This window comes from Balaenoptera musculus, chromosome 3, assembly GCF_009873245.2.
Source record: "Balaenoptera musculus isolate JJ_BM4_2016_0621 chromosome 3, mBalMus1.pri.v3, whole genome shotgun sequence".
NCBI classification, from domain to species: Eukaryota; Metazoa; Chordata; class Mammalia; order Artiodactyla; family Balaenopteridae; genus Balaenoptera; species Balaenoptera musculus.
The window spans coordinates 55989356-56009004 of record NC_045787.1 but is presented as its reverse complement, the minus strand read 5'-3'; the positions used below and the strand labels follow the sequence as shown (position 1 = coordinate 56009004).

Sequence of the window (19649 nt, the reverse complement as noted above, 5' to 3'; positions counted from 1 at the left end):
ATTCCCTTAGCAAAATACCCCCTTCATAACGCTCAAAAAAGACATCTGCAGAAGAGACAGTAGCTACAGGCATAAATCACTTTGCAAATAGTCTTAATTTGTTAAACCAAGTATCAATACAACTAGGGAGGAGGAAAGAAACAGACAGAAACAGACATTTAGAATGGCAGAAACTCCGAGAAACTCAGATGATAAGCGTATAACCAGGGAGGAGGCAAGACCACCCAAAACACAAATTTTTGTTCTCTTATATTGAAAATATGAATGGCCATCAAAATATTAAACCTCATGAGAGTTCTGCTCATTATGCTAGAGAAGTAGGGACTTGAAACAAATTTTCAGTCAATGTTACTGGGTCAACAAATCACTCAAGACTTTTGATTAGTGTCTCTTCAGTCTAAATGGGTTGAATAATTAAGCAAAGAAAAGTTCCTTTATTTCCAATTTGTCTCCAGTTAATCAGAGTTCAATGATTCTCAACCCCAGGTGTATATTAAGAATCACACAGACTGCTTAGAACAAAACAAAAACTATGCTGGGGCCTCACACCCCAAGAATCTGATTTAACTGGTCTGAAGCGGGGACTGGCATAGATATATTTAATTTCTCAGGTAGTTCTAATGTGTAGCCAAGGAAGAAAACTTGACTTAGCTAATACTAGTTTAATTTCTTATATGCTAATTATATTTTTTTGTATACCAATTTATTTTTTAAAAAAGGTAAATGACATTTATACTCCATCTTCCATCTAAAAATGATGAATTAGTACAAATGTTTAAAATATGTCAGGGCTTTTCTCTCCCCCATTTAACATTTTCCACTTATGTACACATATATCACTAAGTTCCTTTATGGTTAGAGTTGCCTTGAAAGATTTTGATCAAATTGCTGACCACGGCGTTTTTCTTAGGTTATTAATAAGACTCAGAACAATTTTTAGTTCTCTCTGTACTTTTGTTTAATTTTTAAAAATATGCATGTATCATTTTATAAAATAAGAGTATCTTTAAAGTTTCAATTTCAAAATGCTAAAGCTTTCATCTTGAAATTTTAAAATAATACGAAAAGTTAACACTTTTAACTAAAACTAGAGGAGCTGGCAAATGTTCTTAGAAAAGTTTGTATTTTTCACATCTTAAGCCATATGTACTTTGGGTTATTTCCAAAAGAATTTTTTCTTTTCAAATTCATAACAATAGTCTTATTCTTAATTATTTATAACCATAGAAAGGATTTTGACAATATTTAATATACTTACACAGACTCTGCATCCTTTTCCTTTTTAATTATTCCTGGTAAACCGAAAGTCTTTCTTTTCCTTGGTTTTATACCTTAAAATAAATGTATATTGTTATAGAAACATAACTGTTCCTGATAAATATATTAAACTTATGAATGCATCTTGTATCTTGACACACAATTTGCTCATAACTGTTGATACTAAATTTGGATTAAAGAAATGAAAGTATCAACTGCTAAACCCTAATATTTAAATCAGTCATAGTCTGTTTAAATTTTTCTTATGTTGATATAATATAGCCTTTTATTCACCAAAAGGTTATACATAGAACATTCACTTGATCAGTGAAATTCTCTCTTCCCCTAAATCACCTCAGGCAAAATAAGCATTTGCAGATATCTTAAGACTTCAAAGAAAGTACATTATTCACTATATTAGATTTTGTTATAAATGCAGGTCAAATCATATTCCCGGTATAAAGGGTCACAAAATATAAATGTGTTGTTTTAAATGAAAAGTTGACAACAGATCCATTAAGAGTATGACATGGGAAACTTATAATACGGCATTCTTTTGTCCATATGTTATCTCTAATACAAATAATGTTATAAATGGATCCAACCATAAATGAGGAACAAATACCATCTCTATTTTGCCAAATATGGCAGTTCTTCCTCTTCTTCTTGCATGACAAATTATTTTTTAAACGTCAATCAATCAATGACAAATTATTTTTTAAACGTCAGTCAATGCTATCAATCGTTAACAGAATTCAGCACTTAAAGCTTAGCTACTTAACTCTTTGAGAACTAGAGTACACCTAAGCTAACTTCTCACCTTATACATGAGGAAACTTAGAGTATTATTTTTGTTTTTTTAACTCAGTGTTATACAACTAGTTAACACTACATCCAGGATTATAATCCAGGTGTCTTAGAATAATGTACTTGCTTTCATACAAAACTAACTCCCTGAACCATTTATTTTTATAGCATGTTATAATATTCTAAAAATAAATACATTTTTATTCTCACAGAGTAGGTATTATTTATTATAAACATTTTTAAAGAACTTTTAAAATTCTTTTAAACTTCTGAAGAACTTTTAAAGTTTAAGTACAGAGAACTTAAGTACTGCTTAGTCAAACAGCTGGTAACTATAAAAAGTCTAGGCCCCAGAGCTCGTTGACTGCTCAATTAATAACCTTACACACAACAGCAAACCAATTCTCCATATTCTCACAAAGGTCTTGGAAAAAAATAGAAGAGTGCTTTCAAATTATTTCTAGCAGCTCACAAAGTGAGATTATAAAACATGACAAAAATTGCAGACATTTCTTGGGTTTCATACTATGAAAAACATCAATTTAAATAGAAAGGGTTGTGGATCCTTTCTCCAAGTCAAATCATCACCTATTTTGAATGACAGTAACATTAGCATTAACACATAACCTTATTAATTACTGAAATGTTACCCATTGCAGAATAAGCAGTATACATCAATATGTAGTGATGAGTTTCATATTTATGACATTAGAATGTTTAAAGATGGATATCAGTGGAGAAAACAATCTCAATGTATATCTGAAAACAAATACATGTTATATTTAATCTTTTAAAAAATCTACATTCTAACACACTAATATTCCTTTGGGCAAACCTACTGTTTATTAAGTAAACATTAATATCTGCAGGCCTTCAAACCACATTCACATTTTTTACATCACTCCATAGACATGCTAACACCAATGAATAGCAGCCCCTCTATTCAGTAAACAGAAGCTATTAGCTAGCTGCCACACATTACAACTAGTCAACTTACCTTCAACTGCACTAGCAGGGTCACATTCTTCAAATTCAATAAGGCCTAAAAAGAAAAAAACATGAACAAGTACTGGCTTAAAAAAAAAAAAAAGCTGGTAGAAAACAATCACATCAGATCCCATTACATCTTTTTAATTGTTCTGAAATGTGTTCCAGTGTTACCTGATAGTGTTAATTAAAATATCAGCAATAATTTAAATATCAAATAAGCCTAACACTGAAAAAAACTGAGACTAGCCTATATCATGACCACAATTTACTGACAACCCTTTATATATGATACCACAGAACTGGAGACACAGAGATCTAACTTGTAGTTTCTGTTTTCAATAAATATCAGACTAAAAATTTATGTTCCACTAAATGGTCACTTTAGCCCTGCCTTATTAATGGTAACTGGTACAACCTGCTACATCAAGAAATTTTAAAATAGAGCCTGAAGTAAAGAGTGGATAATAGGGACTTCCCTGGTGGTGCAGTGGTTAAGAATCCACCTGCCAATGCAGGGGACACGGGTTTGAGCCCTGGTCTGGGAAGATCCCACATGCCACGGAGCAACTAAGGCCGTGCGCCACAACTACTGAGCCTGTGCTCTAGAGCCCGCGAGCCACAACTACTGAAGCCCGCGTGCCTAGAGCCTGTGCTCCGCAGCAAGAGAAGCCACCACAATGACAAGCCCGTGCACGGCAACGAAGAGTAGCCCCCAATCGCCACAACTAGAGAAAATCCGTGCACAGCTACGAAGACCCAACGCAGCCAAAAATAATAAATAAATAAATAAATTTATTTAAAAAAAAATAAGAGTGGATAATAGAGGATTTCACTACTGGTCCTTCTGAGATGTTAAGCTTAACTATAACTATGTGCAAATTCATGATCAGAGTTCTCATTGATCATTCCATTATGAAAGAAAATCACTAATGAACAAGAAAAATTTCTCTATTAAGTAGGAGCATTGAAAATATTGGCTAAAACGTCCTGCTTCTTACCCCCAAATCAAAGATTTACTTCCTCAGTTCCAGTTTTTATTCAAAAAGAGTAGATTAACATTTAGTGATAAACAGAATAAAACAGTCATAAATGTGAGTTGATAAACAAGGTCTTAATTAACTGGCAATACCTTCCCTACTGGGGCATTCTTATGACATATATCATATGACTAAAAAAAAAAAAAAAAATACACTCACTACTTCCAATCCAAAAAATTTTTAGAGTCAGAAAACAGCCCAATTAAAATTTCAAGGACTTCAAGTCCACTCTGTAAATCTGCAAGCTAAGAATTCATTAAATGAAAGGGTAAGGAGCTTGTTCTTAGAATCCTTTAAAGGCCTACATTAACAGTTTACAAAGAGATGAGAACTGAAAGATCAATAAAGATAAAGAATTTTAGTAGTATGTGCATCTGAAACAGCAACTTTTTGCTTGGTGTAAGAATTATGAAGAATGAAAAATCTCCACCTAAATTACCAACAGCTTATTATGTGTTATTAGTTTTATCACTTATTAATAAAGCTTGAGAGAATATAACCACCCATCAAAAAAATATATAGTATATATTAAGATCCTTGGATGTCATCACATATATGAAAATAGTAAAGGCATCCATTAACTCTATAAACATCAGTCCCTTCAAACGAAATTCTACATTTTTTCCTCACAAAACATCTTTCTTATACCAGATATCTTGATCACTTTTCTCTTTATCTTTTAAAAACATCCTCTTAAAATCCATTTGAAATAGAAAAATATCCAATAAAAATAAGCTATTCAAAATGACGTTTTTGAAATATAAGATGCCAAATCCTTTCAAATTGTAAAATATATATTAAAAAATTTTAACTGAGTTCCATCCACACATAAGCTTTTCTATTAAAAATAGAAACACCAACAGTTTCTAGAATAATAAAACTAAATATATACTCTTAAAAAAACCATTAAATCATGCATGAAAAAGATTTTGTTTTTCAAATGGCATACGCTCCACATGCTGCTTCACATGGCAAAGCTTTGCGTGCCTGGCTCAGTGCCAGCTGACAGCTCAGCTGGATATCAATGCACATTCTGACCCCCCTTGTAGCATGTCACTTCTGAACTGTTTCACAAGTAGAAAGTTTATTCACCATCTCCCCCAAATGCAGTCCACTGCCCATCGTTCTGCTATTTAATCATAAGACAAGTTACTTTTTTTGACAGTACCAAAGCCAGAGTGAGAGTCAGAAAGAATAGTTTGCTACAACTGGAATTTCAGCTGTTTTAGGCTCAATTAATTCTGTTGTCAAAATAAATAAGTGCTCTTAGTGCTTAGATTTTATGCTGGGCTGCAAGGGCAATTTAGTTTGTATAAAAGCAAATAAGACCATTTTGGCTCTGTCTCCTGATGCTCTTTTATACATTATCTAAAAATGCCATCATGAGTTCAATTAAAAGCAGAAGAAATTAAAAGCAGACCTCAAGAGGGCAACGATCCAAAGCAAGACAATTCTTACATATGATGCTTTAATCATATGTAGGAATAAATTATTGCTAGCAAAAGAAAAAGAAAAAGTCAATAACCTAAACAATTCATCCAAACCTAATTTGGATCAAAACTTTTAAGGAATGTTACAGAAGGAAAGAATTTATTTAACAGTAATCTTTAATCGCTACGTGTATTTCGTGGAATGAGGTAGAGTATTAAAAAATGTTAAATATTTAATTAATAGTTTCCATTGTTTTGGAATCAATTCCAAATCTCAGGTCATCAATTAAATCTGCAACTTTGTCTAGCTATAAACTGGCCTCAGAACTCAAATAAGAAGTCTGGGCTACCCAAATCAAGTATATTTCCGCATATACCCAACTAAAACCACAGAACATCGGTTCTAATTAAAAGCCAAAGTAAAACATACAAACATGGCCAGATCCCAAAGTCTAACAAAAAGTGATGATAATGGGGGAGGGGTGGGGGAGAGAGGAGGGAGAGGAAGGGACAAAGGGAAAGAGGGTTGGGGGAGGGTGACTCAAACAATGGGAGTCAGTGACATTTTCAAGCTTGCTCCTGGGCCTATGGAACACAACACAGGTACATTCCTAGGTACCTGGGATGATGAACCGGGCAAGCTAACATGAAAAAAACATCAAAGTCTAACTTGTGGTGGTGTGCAAAGGGCACGGAAGCTCAAGTCCTGGTTTTGCCACTTGCTTTTTGGCTGATTACCTTGGACTAGTTACTTACCCTTCTTGAACCTAGGTCTTATCATTTTTATGAATGATATGGGGGGGTGATAATAATACCTTTTGTTGTATTTGCTTTCTCTTTTTCCCTCTACACATACTCATCGTGTAGTTTTTTTTTTTTTCACTTGTTAAATCATTTGAAAGTAAGTTGCAACATCAATGCTACTTCATTTCAGGAGTATTTATTTTAATAGCGGGCTTGTAACAACAATTTCCTCAATCCAGTGGTTCCAAATCCCAAGTCCTAGCTGAATCTTCTAGAGCAATGCTTCCTGTATCATTAACATTAATGATAACATTCACTAATAACATTAATGAAACACCAGGAGGGCTTGTTAAATCACAAATTGTTGGGCCCCACCTGCATGGTGTCCTATACAGAAGGTCTAGGTTGGTGCTCAGGAATTTGCATTTTAAACAAACTCCCAGGTGATGCGGATGGTCCTAGGATCACACTTTGAGAACTACAGTCCTAGGGATTCCCTGGGTCCACTGCCAGATATTCAGTAAGTCTAGACAGTGCTTCTCCAATTTTACCGCACATACAAACTGCCTAGGGATCTCACTGAAGTGCAGCTTCTAATTCAGTAGGTCTGGGGTAGGGCTTGAGAGTCTACATTTATAACAAGCATCCAGTGATGTAATGCTACAGGTTCTCAACAATGGCTGCATGTTAGAATCAGACGAGTTTTAAAATATAGTGATACCAAGGACCCACCCTACACCAATGATATCAAAATTTCTGGGATAGTGCACTGGCTGTTCGTTTTTTAATTTTTATTATTTTTTTTATAAAGCATTTTTTAAATTTATTTATTTATTTATTTATTTATTTATTTATTTTTGGCTGTGTTGGGTCTTCGTTGCTGTACCCAGGCTTTCTCCAGTTGCAGTGAGCATGGGCTACTCTTCACTGCGATGCGCGGGCTTTCTCACTGCGGTGGCTTCGCTTGTTGCGGAGCACGGGCTCTAGGCACACGGGCTTCAGTAGTTGTGGCACATGGCCTCAGCAGTTGTGGCTTGCGGGCTCTAGAGCGCAGGCTCAGTAGTTGTGGCACACGGGCTGTTGCTCCGTGGCATGTGGGATCTTCCCAGACCAGGGCTTGAACCCGTGTCCCCTGCTTTGGCAGGCGGATTCTTAACCACTGCGCCACCAGGGAAGTCCCTGTTCGTTTTTTTAAAAAAGAGAAATTAAAGAGGAAAGGAAAAATATTTTCAACAAATGATTCTCACAGGTACCCAAGGCTTGAGAAGCAGTGATGAGGCAAACTTAGGAACCATGGTCTTAAATCAAAGGAATGGGTTTTTAACCATGGAATTTCAGTCACTGTAAAACCTTCTAAATTTTCATCTAGTTCTCCAAACACAGCATCTTGGCAGTGAAATATAATCTCCTCCTACATCCAAAATCTGACACTGCCTCCATACCCCCAGACTGAGTCATGTTTTCACTTTCTGTGATCCTGATGAAACCTTTAAGGCTTATACTCTGCTCACTATAATCTCTTTTCTCTGGGAACTTCCCCCTTCTTCACAAGTGGTACAGAAGCCATGACCTAGTCAGAACTGACTGGACTAGAAAGAAGGTTACCCCAGTCCAAGATTACCTAGACCAGATTCTTTCTGGTCTAGAAAAGGGATAAAAACCTGGGTTAATTCTGAGCTGTGGCTACAATTAAGGAACAAGTGAAAATACCTAGAAATTACTAGGAGTTCACCTTACATCATGTACCTGGAGAAGCAAAGAAAGCTATTCTGCAAAGAAGAAAAATAAAGCAGTAAAATGCAGAGACTCAATAAAGGAAAAATGATACCTAGTGTTCCTACTGGTTTGGGTTTCCTTCTGTAGCCTGGCTATATTCCTGATTTTGAATCCTTGGGATACCTCAGTTTCTTTCCCATTAAACTTCCTTTTAAGTTCAGATTGATTTAACTTCTTTTACATACTGCAAAAAACTAAAACTCTGTCCTAATTCTTATGCATATGTAAAAACTGTAATCAGCTTACTTTTTTACTTCTATTTTTTTGTCTGTTTATACTTCAAATTAATGAACTAAGCTTTCCTTAAAGCCTGCTCAAAACAGTTTAATCTTTACTTCACAACTCAGGATTCTTATTATGATGATCAGTTACTGTGCTGTGATACGACTGCAGATGTAGTTAGTGCAGGATATCAGATTAAATGATTTCTGAATCCAAGAAGAACAGCAGAATCAACTTTTGAAAAAGGATTACACATTGTTATGAGCTACACAATTCTAATGTATTATGACATACCTGCTACTATACTACACAAGAAGTACATTCCCTAACAGTTAGGCAAAGGTCTTCTGTAAAAAGTCAAGATGGTAAATATTTTAGACATTGCGGGTCATAAAGTCTGTCACAACTAGTGACCTCTGCCGTTGTAGTGTGAAAGCAGTCACAGACAGTACATAAACAAGTGTGACTGTGTTCAAAAAAACTTTCATGGACACTGATATCTGAATTTTATAATTTTATGTATCACAAAATACTGTCCCGTCCCCCAGCCCCCAGCCCCCTGCCAATCATTCTTCGCTGTCGGCCTCAGAAAAGAGGCAAAGCTAAATGTGGCTCAGTGGCCACAGTCTGCAGACTCCTGCCCTAAAAGATAATCACTCTCAGGAGGCATATGCATCCCACAGGGCAGAGTTCTATGCCTCTGTCCTAGGTGGTTAGGACACAACAGGTGAAGGTGTACTCCGTCATAAGGTGAAGCTTCTCTGTGTTATTTTCTTTGGGAGTTCTCCTCTTTTACTCTCCTATTTGTGCTAATCTACGTTATCCTCTTCACTAATCATCATCCATTCTTCTTTTCTCTTTCTCTGGTCATCCCCACTTGCTATCAAATAGAAAAACCAAGTAATCACAAAATATCTGGCGTGGTTTGTGGGTCTTTGGTCTTCTTGGCTATTTTAAATTTTGCTTTCTACGAAAGGGTTTCTACTTCTCTGAATTAAAAAAAAAAAAAAACTTTCATGAAGGGAGTGGAAGGAGGTTCCATTTATAGGTTTGGCATTACTCTTAATCCTTGAGGGGTCTGGAAAGATGATCACTAGTTTTTTTTTGTTTTTTTTTTTTAATCTATATACTTGCACCCTATACTTTATTTTTTTTCTTTTATTTCCCATTTTTATTGAGATGTAATTGACATAGAGCTCTGTGTAAGTCTGTTATACCACATAATGACCTGACATACGTATACTGTGAAATGACTGCCCCAATAAATTTAGTTAACATTCATCTCCTCATACAGTTAATCCCCCCAATTGTTTCCCTTGTGGTGAGACCTTTTAGGGATTACTCCCTTAGCAACTTTCAGATACACCATGCTGCAGTGTTAGCCAGAGTCATCATCTTGTGCATTACATCCCCAAGACTTATTTATCTTATAACCAAAAGTTCGTACCTTTTGACCACCTTCATTCAGTTCCCCAGCCCCACACCCCCTGTCCCCCTGACACTGGTAACCACTGACCTGATCTCTTTTCACTTCTTTTGAATTTTATTTTATTTTTTTTATACAGCAGGTTCTTATTGGTTATCTATTTTATACATATTAGTGTATATATGCCAATCCCAATCTCCCAATTCATCCCACTGCCACCACCACCCCCATACTTTAAAATATTATACCTAATGTAGAAGCTAGAATATTCCAAATATCTAAACTAATAAATTAATTTCACATTTAGCCAGTCTGACCACAAGAATCTCATTTTTCCCTTTCTCTTTGTGGCTGGCTGTTTCAATATTTTATGTCTACCTTTCTGGGGCTTTTTCTGTTTGTATCTTTAAACACATTATAGTCCCTGGAAGTCCTCAAATGGAAGTTATAAACCTATATTATCATATAATGAAAATATAAATAAACTCTGCAAAAAAATCTTTTATTTAAACATATTAGACAATGGCCTACCAACTTTTTCTTTAAGTTATCTATCCTTTTGTTTCTTATAAATGGAAACTTGCTTAACTTTTATGAAAAGTATACAGTGAAATTAGCAGAATGACTGTAAAACAGGAAATTTCAAAAATATGGATTTTAATCTCCTTTTACAACTAAAACATATGAGAATGGGTAGAAATACTAGAATAATGTCGTTAGAACATAACAAGACATTCAAAATTAGAAAACACCTGTTTATTCATGACTCTTTCAGACCACAGGTGCTTTGATACTCAAACCATACACTTAAAGTGACTCAAATTCCAGAAGGCAAGGCACTACAACACTGAAAAAGTAATGACAAAAACAGTCTGGAGGTTCCTCAAAAAATTAAAAATAGAACTACCATATGATCTAGCAATTCCACTTCTGCATATTTATCTGAAGAAAATTAAATCACCATCTCAAAAAAATATCTGTACTACCACGTTCAGTGTGGCATTATTTATAATAGCAAAGGCATGGAAACAACCTGTTTACTGACAGATGAATGGATAAAGAAAATATGGTGTGTGTATATCTATATATACATATATATATGTGTGTGTATATATATATACACACACACATACAAACAAAATATTCAGCCATAAAAAGGAAGGAAATCCTGCCGTTTGTGACAACACAGATGGACCCTGAGGGCATTATGTTAAGTGAAATAAGTCAGAGAAAGACAAATACTGTATGATCTCACTTACATGTGGAATCTAAAAAAAACCTGGACTTATAGATACAGAGAACAGATGGGGGGTGTCCCCCACTAGGCAAAACGGGTAAAGGTGGTCAAAACATACACACTTCCAGTTATAAGACAAAATAAGTCCTGCAGATGTAATGCACAGCATGGTGACTTTAGTTAACAATACTATATTATGTATTTGAAAGCCGCTAAAAGAGTACAGTCATCCCTCAGTATCCGAAGGCAATTGGTTCTAGGATCCCTGCAGATACTAAGTTTCGAAGATGCTCAAGTCCCTTACATGGCATAATACAGTCAGCCCTCCATATCCATGGCTGTGGAATCCTCGGACAGACAGGGCCAACTGTAGTCCTTAAATGTTCTTATCACAAGAAAAAAAAATTTTTAACTATGTGTGGGAATAGATGTTAACTAAACTTACTTTGGTAATCATTTTGCATTACATACATATATCAAATCATTATGTTGCATACCTTAAAGCTAATACAATGTTATACGTCACTTATATCTCAATAAAAAAGAGTAATGACAAAAATGACACTACATATAATTAGTATAAAATAGTCTCAATAAATAGGAAAAAAATTTAATGCTCTCAAAGTGTTTGATTTACATAGGAGAATTGGAGACATAAAGTTAGAGGTTATATATCTCAACAGATAACTAACTAAAGAAATTTTTCAGTGCAAGAGAAATAGGTTAACTTCAGTTATACAAAGTTTTTAAAGAACTGGGCCTCTTGTTTTCTTTTTAAAATGTGTATCCTGTAGGCCTAAAACCAGTTTACAGAAGAACTCATCCACCAGAGGGAGCCCTTACAAAACAGGAGAAAAAAAATGTTAACAGTAAAATAGTATATACAACTCAAGGTTAGAATACTTCTTACAAAACAAAATCCACAATCACGTGTTATTTTTCTGAGAAACACAAAATTTCCATCACTGTAATAGACTCCCTCTAGTGACATAAATAGAACAAATATGTACGAAAGAGCTGTAACTCTTCACCCACAGCAAGTCAACTGGAGAAGTAATACTTATTCTTTCCATTCCACACCCACACCACTCCCTTTTTTCCCCCTAAATTAGTTCTAGATCACTTATTTTGAAAATCAGTCACCTATATACACAATGTCAACAGTCAGCCTGAAACAGTCACCTAATTCTGGGTTCAGTAATTCTAGGAAAGCCCATGTCACCATCAATCTTGGCTTCCCTCTTACCATTTAGTTACAGAAATTTTCTACATGCCATATATCTTGAGGCCATTAAATTTAAATTTATAAACTATAACCAATAGTAGCTAACTATTAATCAGGTATGTATTAATTTTTAGAAAATACCATTTATTAAGTACTCAATAAAAACCTCACAACCACCCCATGAGGTAGGTACTATTATTATCCTCACTTTATAGATGAGGGCACTGAGGGTTATAGGTCTCACTGGTAGTAAAGAATAGACCACAAACCACAGGGCTAAGTAGTGTGCTATACCACAGATAAGAGAGTAACTGAACTTTTTCTTGAGATAATTGTAGATTCACGTACAGTTCTAAAAAAAGAAAAAAGAAAAGAAATACAGCAAGATTCCTTGTATACTTTGCCCAGTTTCCTGCAATGATAACATTTTGCAAAACTACAATATAATGTCACAAACAGGATACTGATAATGATACAATCTATCAACCTTATTCAGTTCTGTCTCAGGCATTTTTAACCAGCCAATACACATTTCCTTTTATTCTACCAATACTTCTAAATGCTCTATATAAAGATTCTTCAATTGTTTTTACCTCTCTTAACTGGTTTTCACTTACAATTTAATCTTTACAATGAATTTTAGGGTTTCACACTATTTTGTAGTTATGTATCTCAGCATCCTCATTCTCCTACATATGTAAACTTAGTTATTTAGTTCTATTCTAATTTCTCCAAAGCATGGGCCTTGAGGTCAAGGATCCTGAAATTTAATCCCAGGATTCTGGCATGTACTTAGCTTTGGCAAGTAATTTAACCTCTCAATATTTCCATCATCTGTAAAATGGGAATAACAGTACCTACTTCAAAGAGTTCCTGAAGATCAAAGTTTGCCTGCAAAGCAGCTGACATAGTACATGGCACAAAGTAAGTACTCACTAAATTTAACCATAATTATTTACTATTCCTTCACCAAGACTTATCTAATAGCAAATCCATCCATTCCAACCTCTTCAACATCCTAACCTTACCTTATATGCCCATCTGTTCATTCATTCAACAAAAATGTACTGTTTACACATAATAAACAGATGAATCAAAAACAGAACTTTTCTTCGTAAGAGCACAATTACTAAAATTTAAGGTAGACACCAACAATGCCAAAAAAAAGTACAAAGTTCTCTGTTTGATGGTGGAAGTAACACATGACCTGGCTTTTTAAGAGTTTATTCATTTGAAAAATGAGTGAGATATAGCATTTTCTAGAGTAGACATAAGGGCAACTAAGGTACCAAGGGCAAAAGGGGGGTATGGATAGGAAACAGCAAGCAATTCAGGTTGGCTGCAATGGAGGGTGCCAGAAAAGAAAAATAGAAAGTAAGACTAAAGATTGGACAAGGGCAGGGGCTTCCCTGGTGGCGCAGTGGTTAAAAATCCGCCTGCCAATGCAGGAGACACGGGTTCGAGCCCTGGTCCGGGAAGATCCCACATGCCGTGGAGCAACTAAGCCCATGCGCCACAACTACTAAGGCTGTGCTCTAGAGCCTTTGAGCCACAGCTACTAAAGCACGTGCGCCTAGAGCCCATGCTCCGCAACAAGAGAAGCCACCGCAATGAGAAGCCCACGCACCGCAATCAAGAGTAGCCCCCGCTCGCCACAACTAGAGAAAGCCCTCGCGCAGCAATGAAGACCCAACTCAGCCAAAAATAAATAGATAAATAAATAAATAAATCTATTAAAAAAAAAAAAAAAAAGAATTGGGCAAGGGCAGATCCCGAAAAGCTTTGAACCTAAGTCCAGAATCTAAATTTCATTCTGTCTATAATGAAAAGTCAAAGATTTATGAGAAATGCAGTTATGAGTTCATAATTATATACCCAAAACATTAATGTGCTACAACATGTAAAATAGACTAGAGAAATCTCTACTGTGCCAGTATTTAGAAACCTGCTGCTGTATTCAATGAGGTAGGTAAGAAGGAAGGTCTGAAGGGAAAAATACTAACAGAATTGAATCAATACAATTGGAAACTTAACGAAACGTGGGAAAAAGGAAGTGAAGATGATTTAGGTTTCAAGCCTTAGCTGTGAACTGCACTGAAGAAAAATGGCTCCCAGACTTCTCTACAAGTCACATATTCATTTTCCTGAATTCTAAACTATACTTTAACTTCTTTACTGGACTGAATAATTTTTACCTGTGGAGTGAAAACAAGTATCTTGCAAGAATATGGTAGAGTAACTAATAGATAGATTCAAGAAATCTAGAAGGCTTGGGACTTCCCTGGTGGCACAGTGGTTGAGAATCCGCCTGCCAACAGAGGACCTGGGTTCGATCCCTGGTCCGGGAAAATCCCACATGCCGTGGAGCAACTAAGCCTGTGCACCACAACTACTGAAGCCTGCACACCCTAGAGCCTGCGCACCGCAACTACTGAGCCCACATGCCACAACTACTGAAGCCCGCACGCTCTAGGGCCCGTGTGGTGCAACTACTGAAGCCCATACGCCTAGAGCCCACGTTCAGCAACAAGAGAAGCCACCGCAGTGAGAAGCCCGCGCACCACAAAGAGTAGACCTCACTCACCGCAACTAGAGAAAAGCCTGTGCGCAGCAATGAAGACCCAGCGCAGCCAAAAATAAATAAAAAACAAAACAAAACAAAAGAAATCTCGAAGACTGTAAGTATGCTGAGCAGGAGAAGAGAATGGTGCTTATTATATTTGATATAATATAACATGCTTATTAAAAGTAAGATTAAGGAAACCTGTAATCATTTGTTCATAAAATAGGAACCAGGATGCCTGTACTCACTGGTATATTCCCCAGTGTCTAAAACAGTACCCAGAATACTATTAGCACTCAATAAATAAATTTGTTAAATATATATGTGAATGAGGAAATAAAAAAGTTATTAAATTTTAAGAAATGTTCTCCACTGGCCTCAATGCTCTGAGGGCTTAATATTCTCTCCCACTCTTTGTCTTATTAAAATGGCCTTCAGTTGCTAACTCTACTTTTGAAAGTATAAATAAACTGTAATATATTAATTTAGTAAAGGTATGATAACCACTTTAAGTAGTACTAAATTATTAACTACTGAAGGTCAAAACAAAAACCTAACATACCATCAGACACAAAGTAATGATATCTGAGATTTCACACAGACTTTTAGGTATCTCCCAAGCTCCATTTTGCAATTTTGGAATTTAAAGGCAAACACATTTGTTACTGGATGGAAAATGTGAATATGTTTCCTTGCAAAGTTTGTCATCTTACCAGGTCTTTCCTTCCCAGTGCCTTTTGACTCAGCAAATTTTTGTATCAAGCTTTCAACTGTAGTGTTAGCCATGTTATTTATAAATTCTTCATGGACCTATTAAAATGAAATAAAGATAAGTTTTTTTCACTTTCTATAAATAGTCTTACTGTATTTCAGACAAAACTTCCACAAAACAATTAAAATTCATTATACCAAAATATATATTTTTTGACCCAGAGCCTTTGAAAACTTTCATTTGCCTAACATGCTCTGTTACCTAACACTGTTAGTAGATCTATGGATACAAACCACTTTTTACATGAACCCCTTAACATATGGTCTCACAGCCTTAGAAGTCAAGGCAGTGTCCTGTTCCTATCTTTGAGTGTTTTAGAGACATAAATCTTATGATAAATAAAACTTATACAGCAATGAAAATAGTATTAGAACTTCAGTAACCAAGAATAACAGACTTCATCTTTTTCTACTATATTTCAATGCACCCCAAATGTCATCATTAAGGCACTTTTATATTTTTGGAAAATTTCTAAGCACAAGCTCTATAACTTACTGAAGTTGCTATTCTAAATTTTAAAATAGTAAAACTTTGTAATAAAGAAATATTCAAAAATTGTTAACTTCAGAAGTTTAACTCCATAATTAATTTAAATTATCATCCTTGATAGGATGGTAAAATCCAGGTTATTTTGTACTTAATACATGTAAATACATATTCTTTACCTGAAATAATTCAGTATCATGTTATGAGTTATGATTTTTAGAGTCAGAAGTGAACATAAAATTCTCATGAATCAGTTCAATAAAAGTAAAAACGTACCTGGCCTATTTGTAAATGAATTTCCTTTATAGCATTTGACAAGGATCCTATAATTTCTTTTATATGAATGAGATGAGTTTCTTCAATATCTTGAAATTTCTGGGTAGCGAATATAAAAAATTACACACACACACAGATATATTCTGAAATCAAAACACTTTTTAGAAGTCATCTTAATACAGCTAACCAAATTTAGCAAGTTATCATTATTATTTAATATTTAACAACGCTTCTAGACAAATGAGTCTAGCATCGAAAAATATAGCATCGAAAAAAGTTAACTTTTTGTTACATCATTTCTCAGGCAAATATGACTTTTTCAGAATTAGAAGATACCACAAATTAAAATCTATAATCATGGTCAGAAAATCAGAAGGAGACCCAGAAGAGAATAGTGTCAGAAAACCAAGGGAGAAGTATTTCAAAAACTGAAAAACAATTAGTTGGCAGAGCTAAAACTACAGTTTACTTCTTAACGACTTTACAATCTAGCCCATAGACTTTCAAAAGGTCTAATTCTTGAAATGTTAATACATAGTCTCCAAAAGAGACAGTCTACGGTCAAAGAAATCTGGGAAAGCCTGTATGTACACTCTGTCTCAGCAGTTCTCAGCTGAAGGTAGAGATGATTCAGATGACCTGGAGAATGTTTTCAAACTATAAAACAAATAGATCCTCCACGACTACTTAGGCAATGGGCTGGAAAGAGGTAAGAATGTTGTTTGGAAAAAAATCCCAGGTTATTCTGATATTTACTCCCCAGGAAGAAAACCACTGCTAGACTTGGCTTCACAATAAATGTATTAAAAACTGAAGTAACTGAGAAAAATACTAAAGTAACAAAACTTGTTGCACTCTGCTTAACCCAGTGTCTTCCAAATTTCTTTGACCACACAACCCTTTTTTTCTTCTTCTCTGAATATCTATTAATATCTCACAGAACAATAATATTCCTCAAAACAGGATTTGGGAAATGCTGAACTAGTCATTTTCAAACAAAAATACATTTGTCATTTCCAGTGCACAAACCTGATTACCCACTTTCTTGCCAAATTACATCAGCTCTAAGGAGCAGGCCTAAATGTCTGCTATTTTTCCCTAGTTAGTTTATCAAATTAAATTCCCTCACCCCATATTTAATGTCCAATTTTCTTCAGCACTGAGTTACGTGATCAGAAATCACTAAGCCAAATAATCATGTCTATATTTGTGTAAAGGGTCTGAACTTCTAAAAAAAAAAAAATCAATTATGGTGAAATTATAGTTTTGGCAGTAATGCAACAAAGTCCAAAAACTTAAATCCATTTTATTCATGAGGAATGATAAGAATTAAAATAGAGTGCTTGTCTTGACTAATTTTGACCAAGTCCAATGAGAGTACCAATACTGCAAGATCCTGAATTACTCTTAAGAACTGAGGAACATTCAGGAGGAGCATGATCCTATTTTACGTTCATATTATAAGAATTCACCCTCGGCTTAAATTTCTGCAATTTAATGAACAAGATATTTTCTCATAGACAGGTAGTCCCAAATCCAGGAAAGCTTGGTCAAACAGCCACTAATTTCAAATGGATGATCCCTAATTCCAAGGAAACTTGTGCCTTCTTCTCATTCTCTTTTGAAACACCTACGTTGAATAAGTCAGATCCTTAATAATTTAGAAATATCTTGAAGCATGAAGCCAAACAGAAACTAAAAGCATGATTCAGCTACAATCTTGAAACTGTGCTTTATTTTTGGTGGGAGGACACTGCTAAATATCAGAATTCCTCAAAATTAGTGACTACGAAATAAGCTCAGAGTTATTCAGCAGTGGGAACATAGTATCAAGTGTTTGAATATAAATGAATAAACCTTCTTGAACAAATCAGAGTTTTTCCTCCTTGCAATTTCAAATTCACTGTGTTCATATGTACTGTTATATTAGTTTTTTTAAAAAAGTACAATTTTGTCAGCCACGAGAGATATAGAAAAGCACTCTAATACTAAAACTCCTTAATCTGAGGGTGTTGCTCAAGCAAATCTCAAATTTCCTTGAACTAGCCATCAAACTGCTCAAAGTAAACAAAATCTTACTGTTTCAAGTTTTTTGAGTGTCATTAACCAACAGTGGTGAAAAGCATAAGCACAGAGTCACAATTTTAATCATGCTTATTCTCAACTCAAATGAAAAAACTTACATCACAAGTACTCCAAGTAAATTCTAACTTCTTTCACCCCAGGTAAATATATGTCCTGCCACCCAAATTTCATTCTCACTAGATTGACAGGCCCCTTCCCACTGGGATTAAGTCAACCCGCTTGGCCTGGAACAAAAGGAAAGTAGAGAAGCAAAAGAATTCTTTTCCCTTCTAAATAACCCAAAATAAAGTCTACTGTCTATTAAGAAACAAAAGTTAACCTGTCCTACAGTTGTGTGTGTGTGACACAGACAGAGAAAGACAAGGAGGGAACACGAGAAAGAACACATATACACGTCAGCACAGTATACCATCATCTTTATTTAAAAGCACCATGGTTAAACATCTGGTCAAACAAATTAATGTTCCCATCTTGGAATTGGCAAGATAAACAGTTAAAATGCAATTTGAAAAATATAATGAGGAAGCAGAAAGAGATAAGGAGAGGGAAAGATGAGTGCTGAAGATTCTTTATAAGATAATATATACAAACAAAAAACACTGACTCTAACAAATTCTAATTTGTTCTTTCAAATTAAATAACTGAAAGGCAAACATTTTCACTGATAGAAAGTAATCATTTTGATAGGAAATTAACAAATCAATAACTGCCTTATAAAGGAGTGTTCCTAATGATTTAAAAGATAAAAGAGAACTTGCTGAAGTCTACAATGACCTCAGTTGCTATAGAAACTGAAACTTTTTATCTCACTAGAGATGGAGCCTCATTTAACAAACTAAACCCTTCTTGAAACATTATCATTTCCCAGCTGCCATGACATGACATTTCCCAGTTTTCTTCCTTCTCTGGCTTCTCCTACTTGGGTTTCAGCATCTCTTCCTCTCCCAAACTGACAATGAACCTCTCAGAGCTTGGCCACTACTTCCCCACACTCTATCCAAGGTGATGTCATTACGGCTGTGTGTACTGTCCAGCCCCTGTTTTATAAAGGCCCAATCCTTTATTCAAAACCTTTGGGACCAGTTGTTTTGGAATTTAAATATTTTGGATTTTTTAAAATAAAGATAACATGGTGTTGTTACCATATATCTCATAATACTACCAACAGGATCTGCAGTGGCATCTGTTTATCGAACACTAAAGGAAAACATGTATATTCAGTCTAAGTAGGATAAAGAGACTATAAATTAGCCTCACATCGGTTCAAGTTTTGCTGCCAAATGAGTTCTGGAAAAAAAATTTTTGGTTTTCAGAGC

The 19649-nt window shown here is 35.1% G+C and overlaps 1 protein-coding gene across 2 annotated transcripts in view; it reads right to left on the bottom strand.

The window, feature by feature from the left end:
- FCHO2 (FCH and mu domain containing endocytic adaptor 2) overlaps positions 1 to 19649 on the bottom strand; it is a 116467-nt gene that overhangs the window by 52827 nt on the left and 43991 nt on the right. For both annotated transcript variants that reach the window (XM_036846400.1, XM_036846399.1), the window contains exons 7-10: positions 16249 to 16347; positions 15428 to 15524; positions 3062 to 3106; positions 1259 to 1331 (exon numbers count right to left, since the gene is read on the bottom strand). In XM_036846400.1, coding sequence (XP_036702295.1) covers positions 1259 to 1331; positions 3062 to 3106; positions 15428 to 15524; positions 16249 to 16347 — 314 coding nt within the window. The remainder of the gene's footprint in view (positions 1 to 1258; positions 1332 to 3061; positions 3107 to 15427; positions 15525 to 16248; positions 16348 to 19649) is intronic.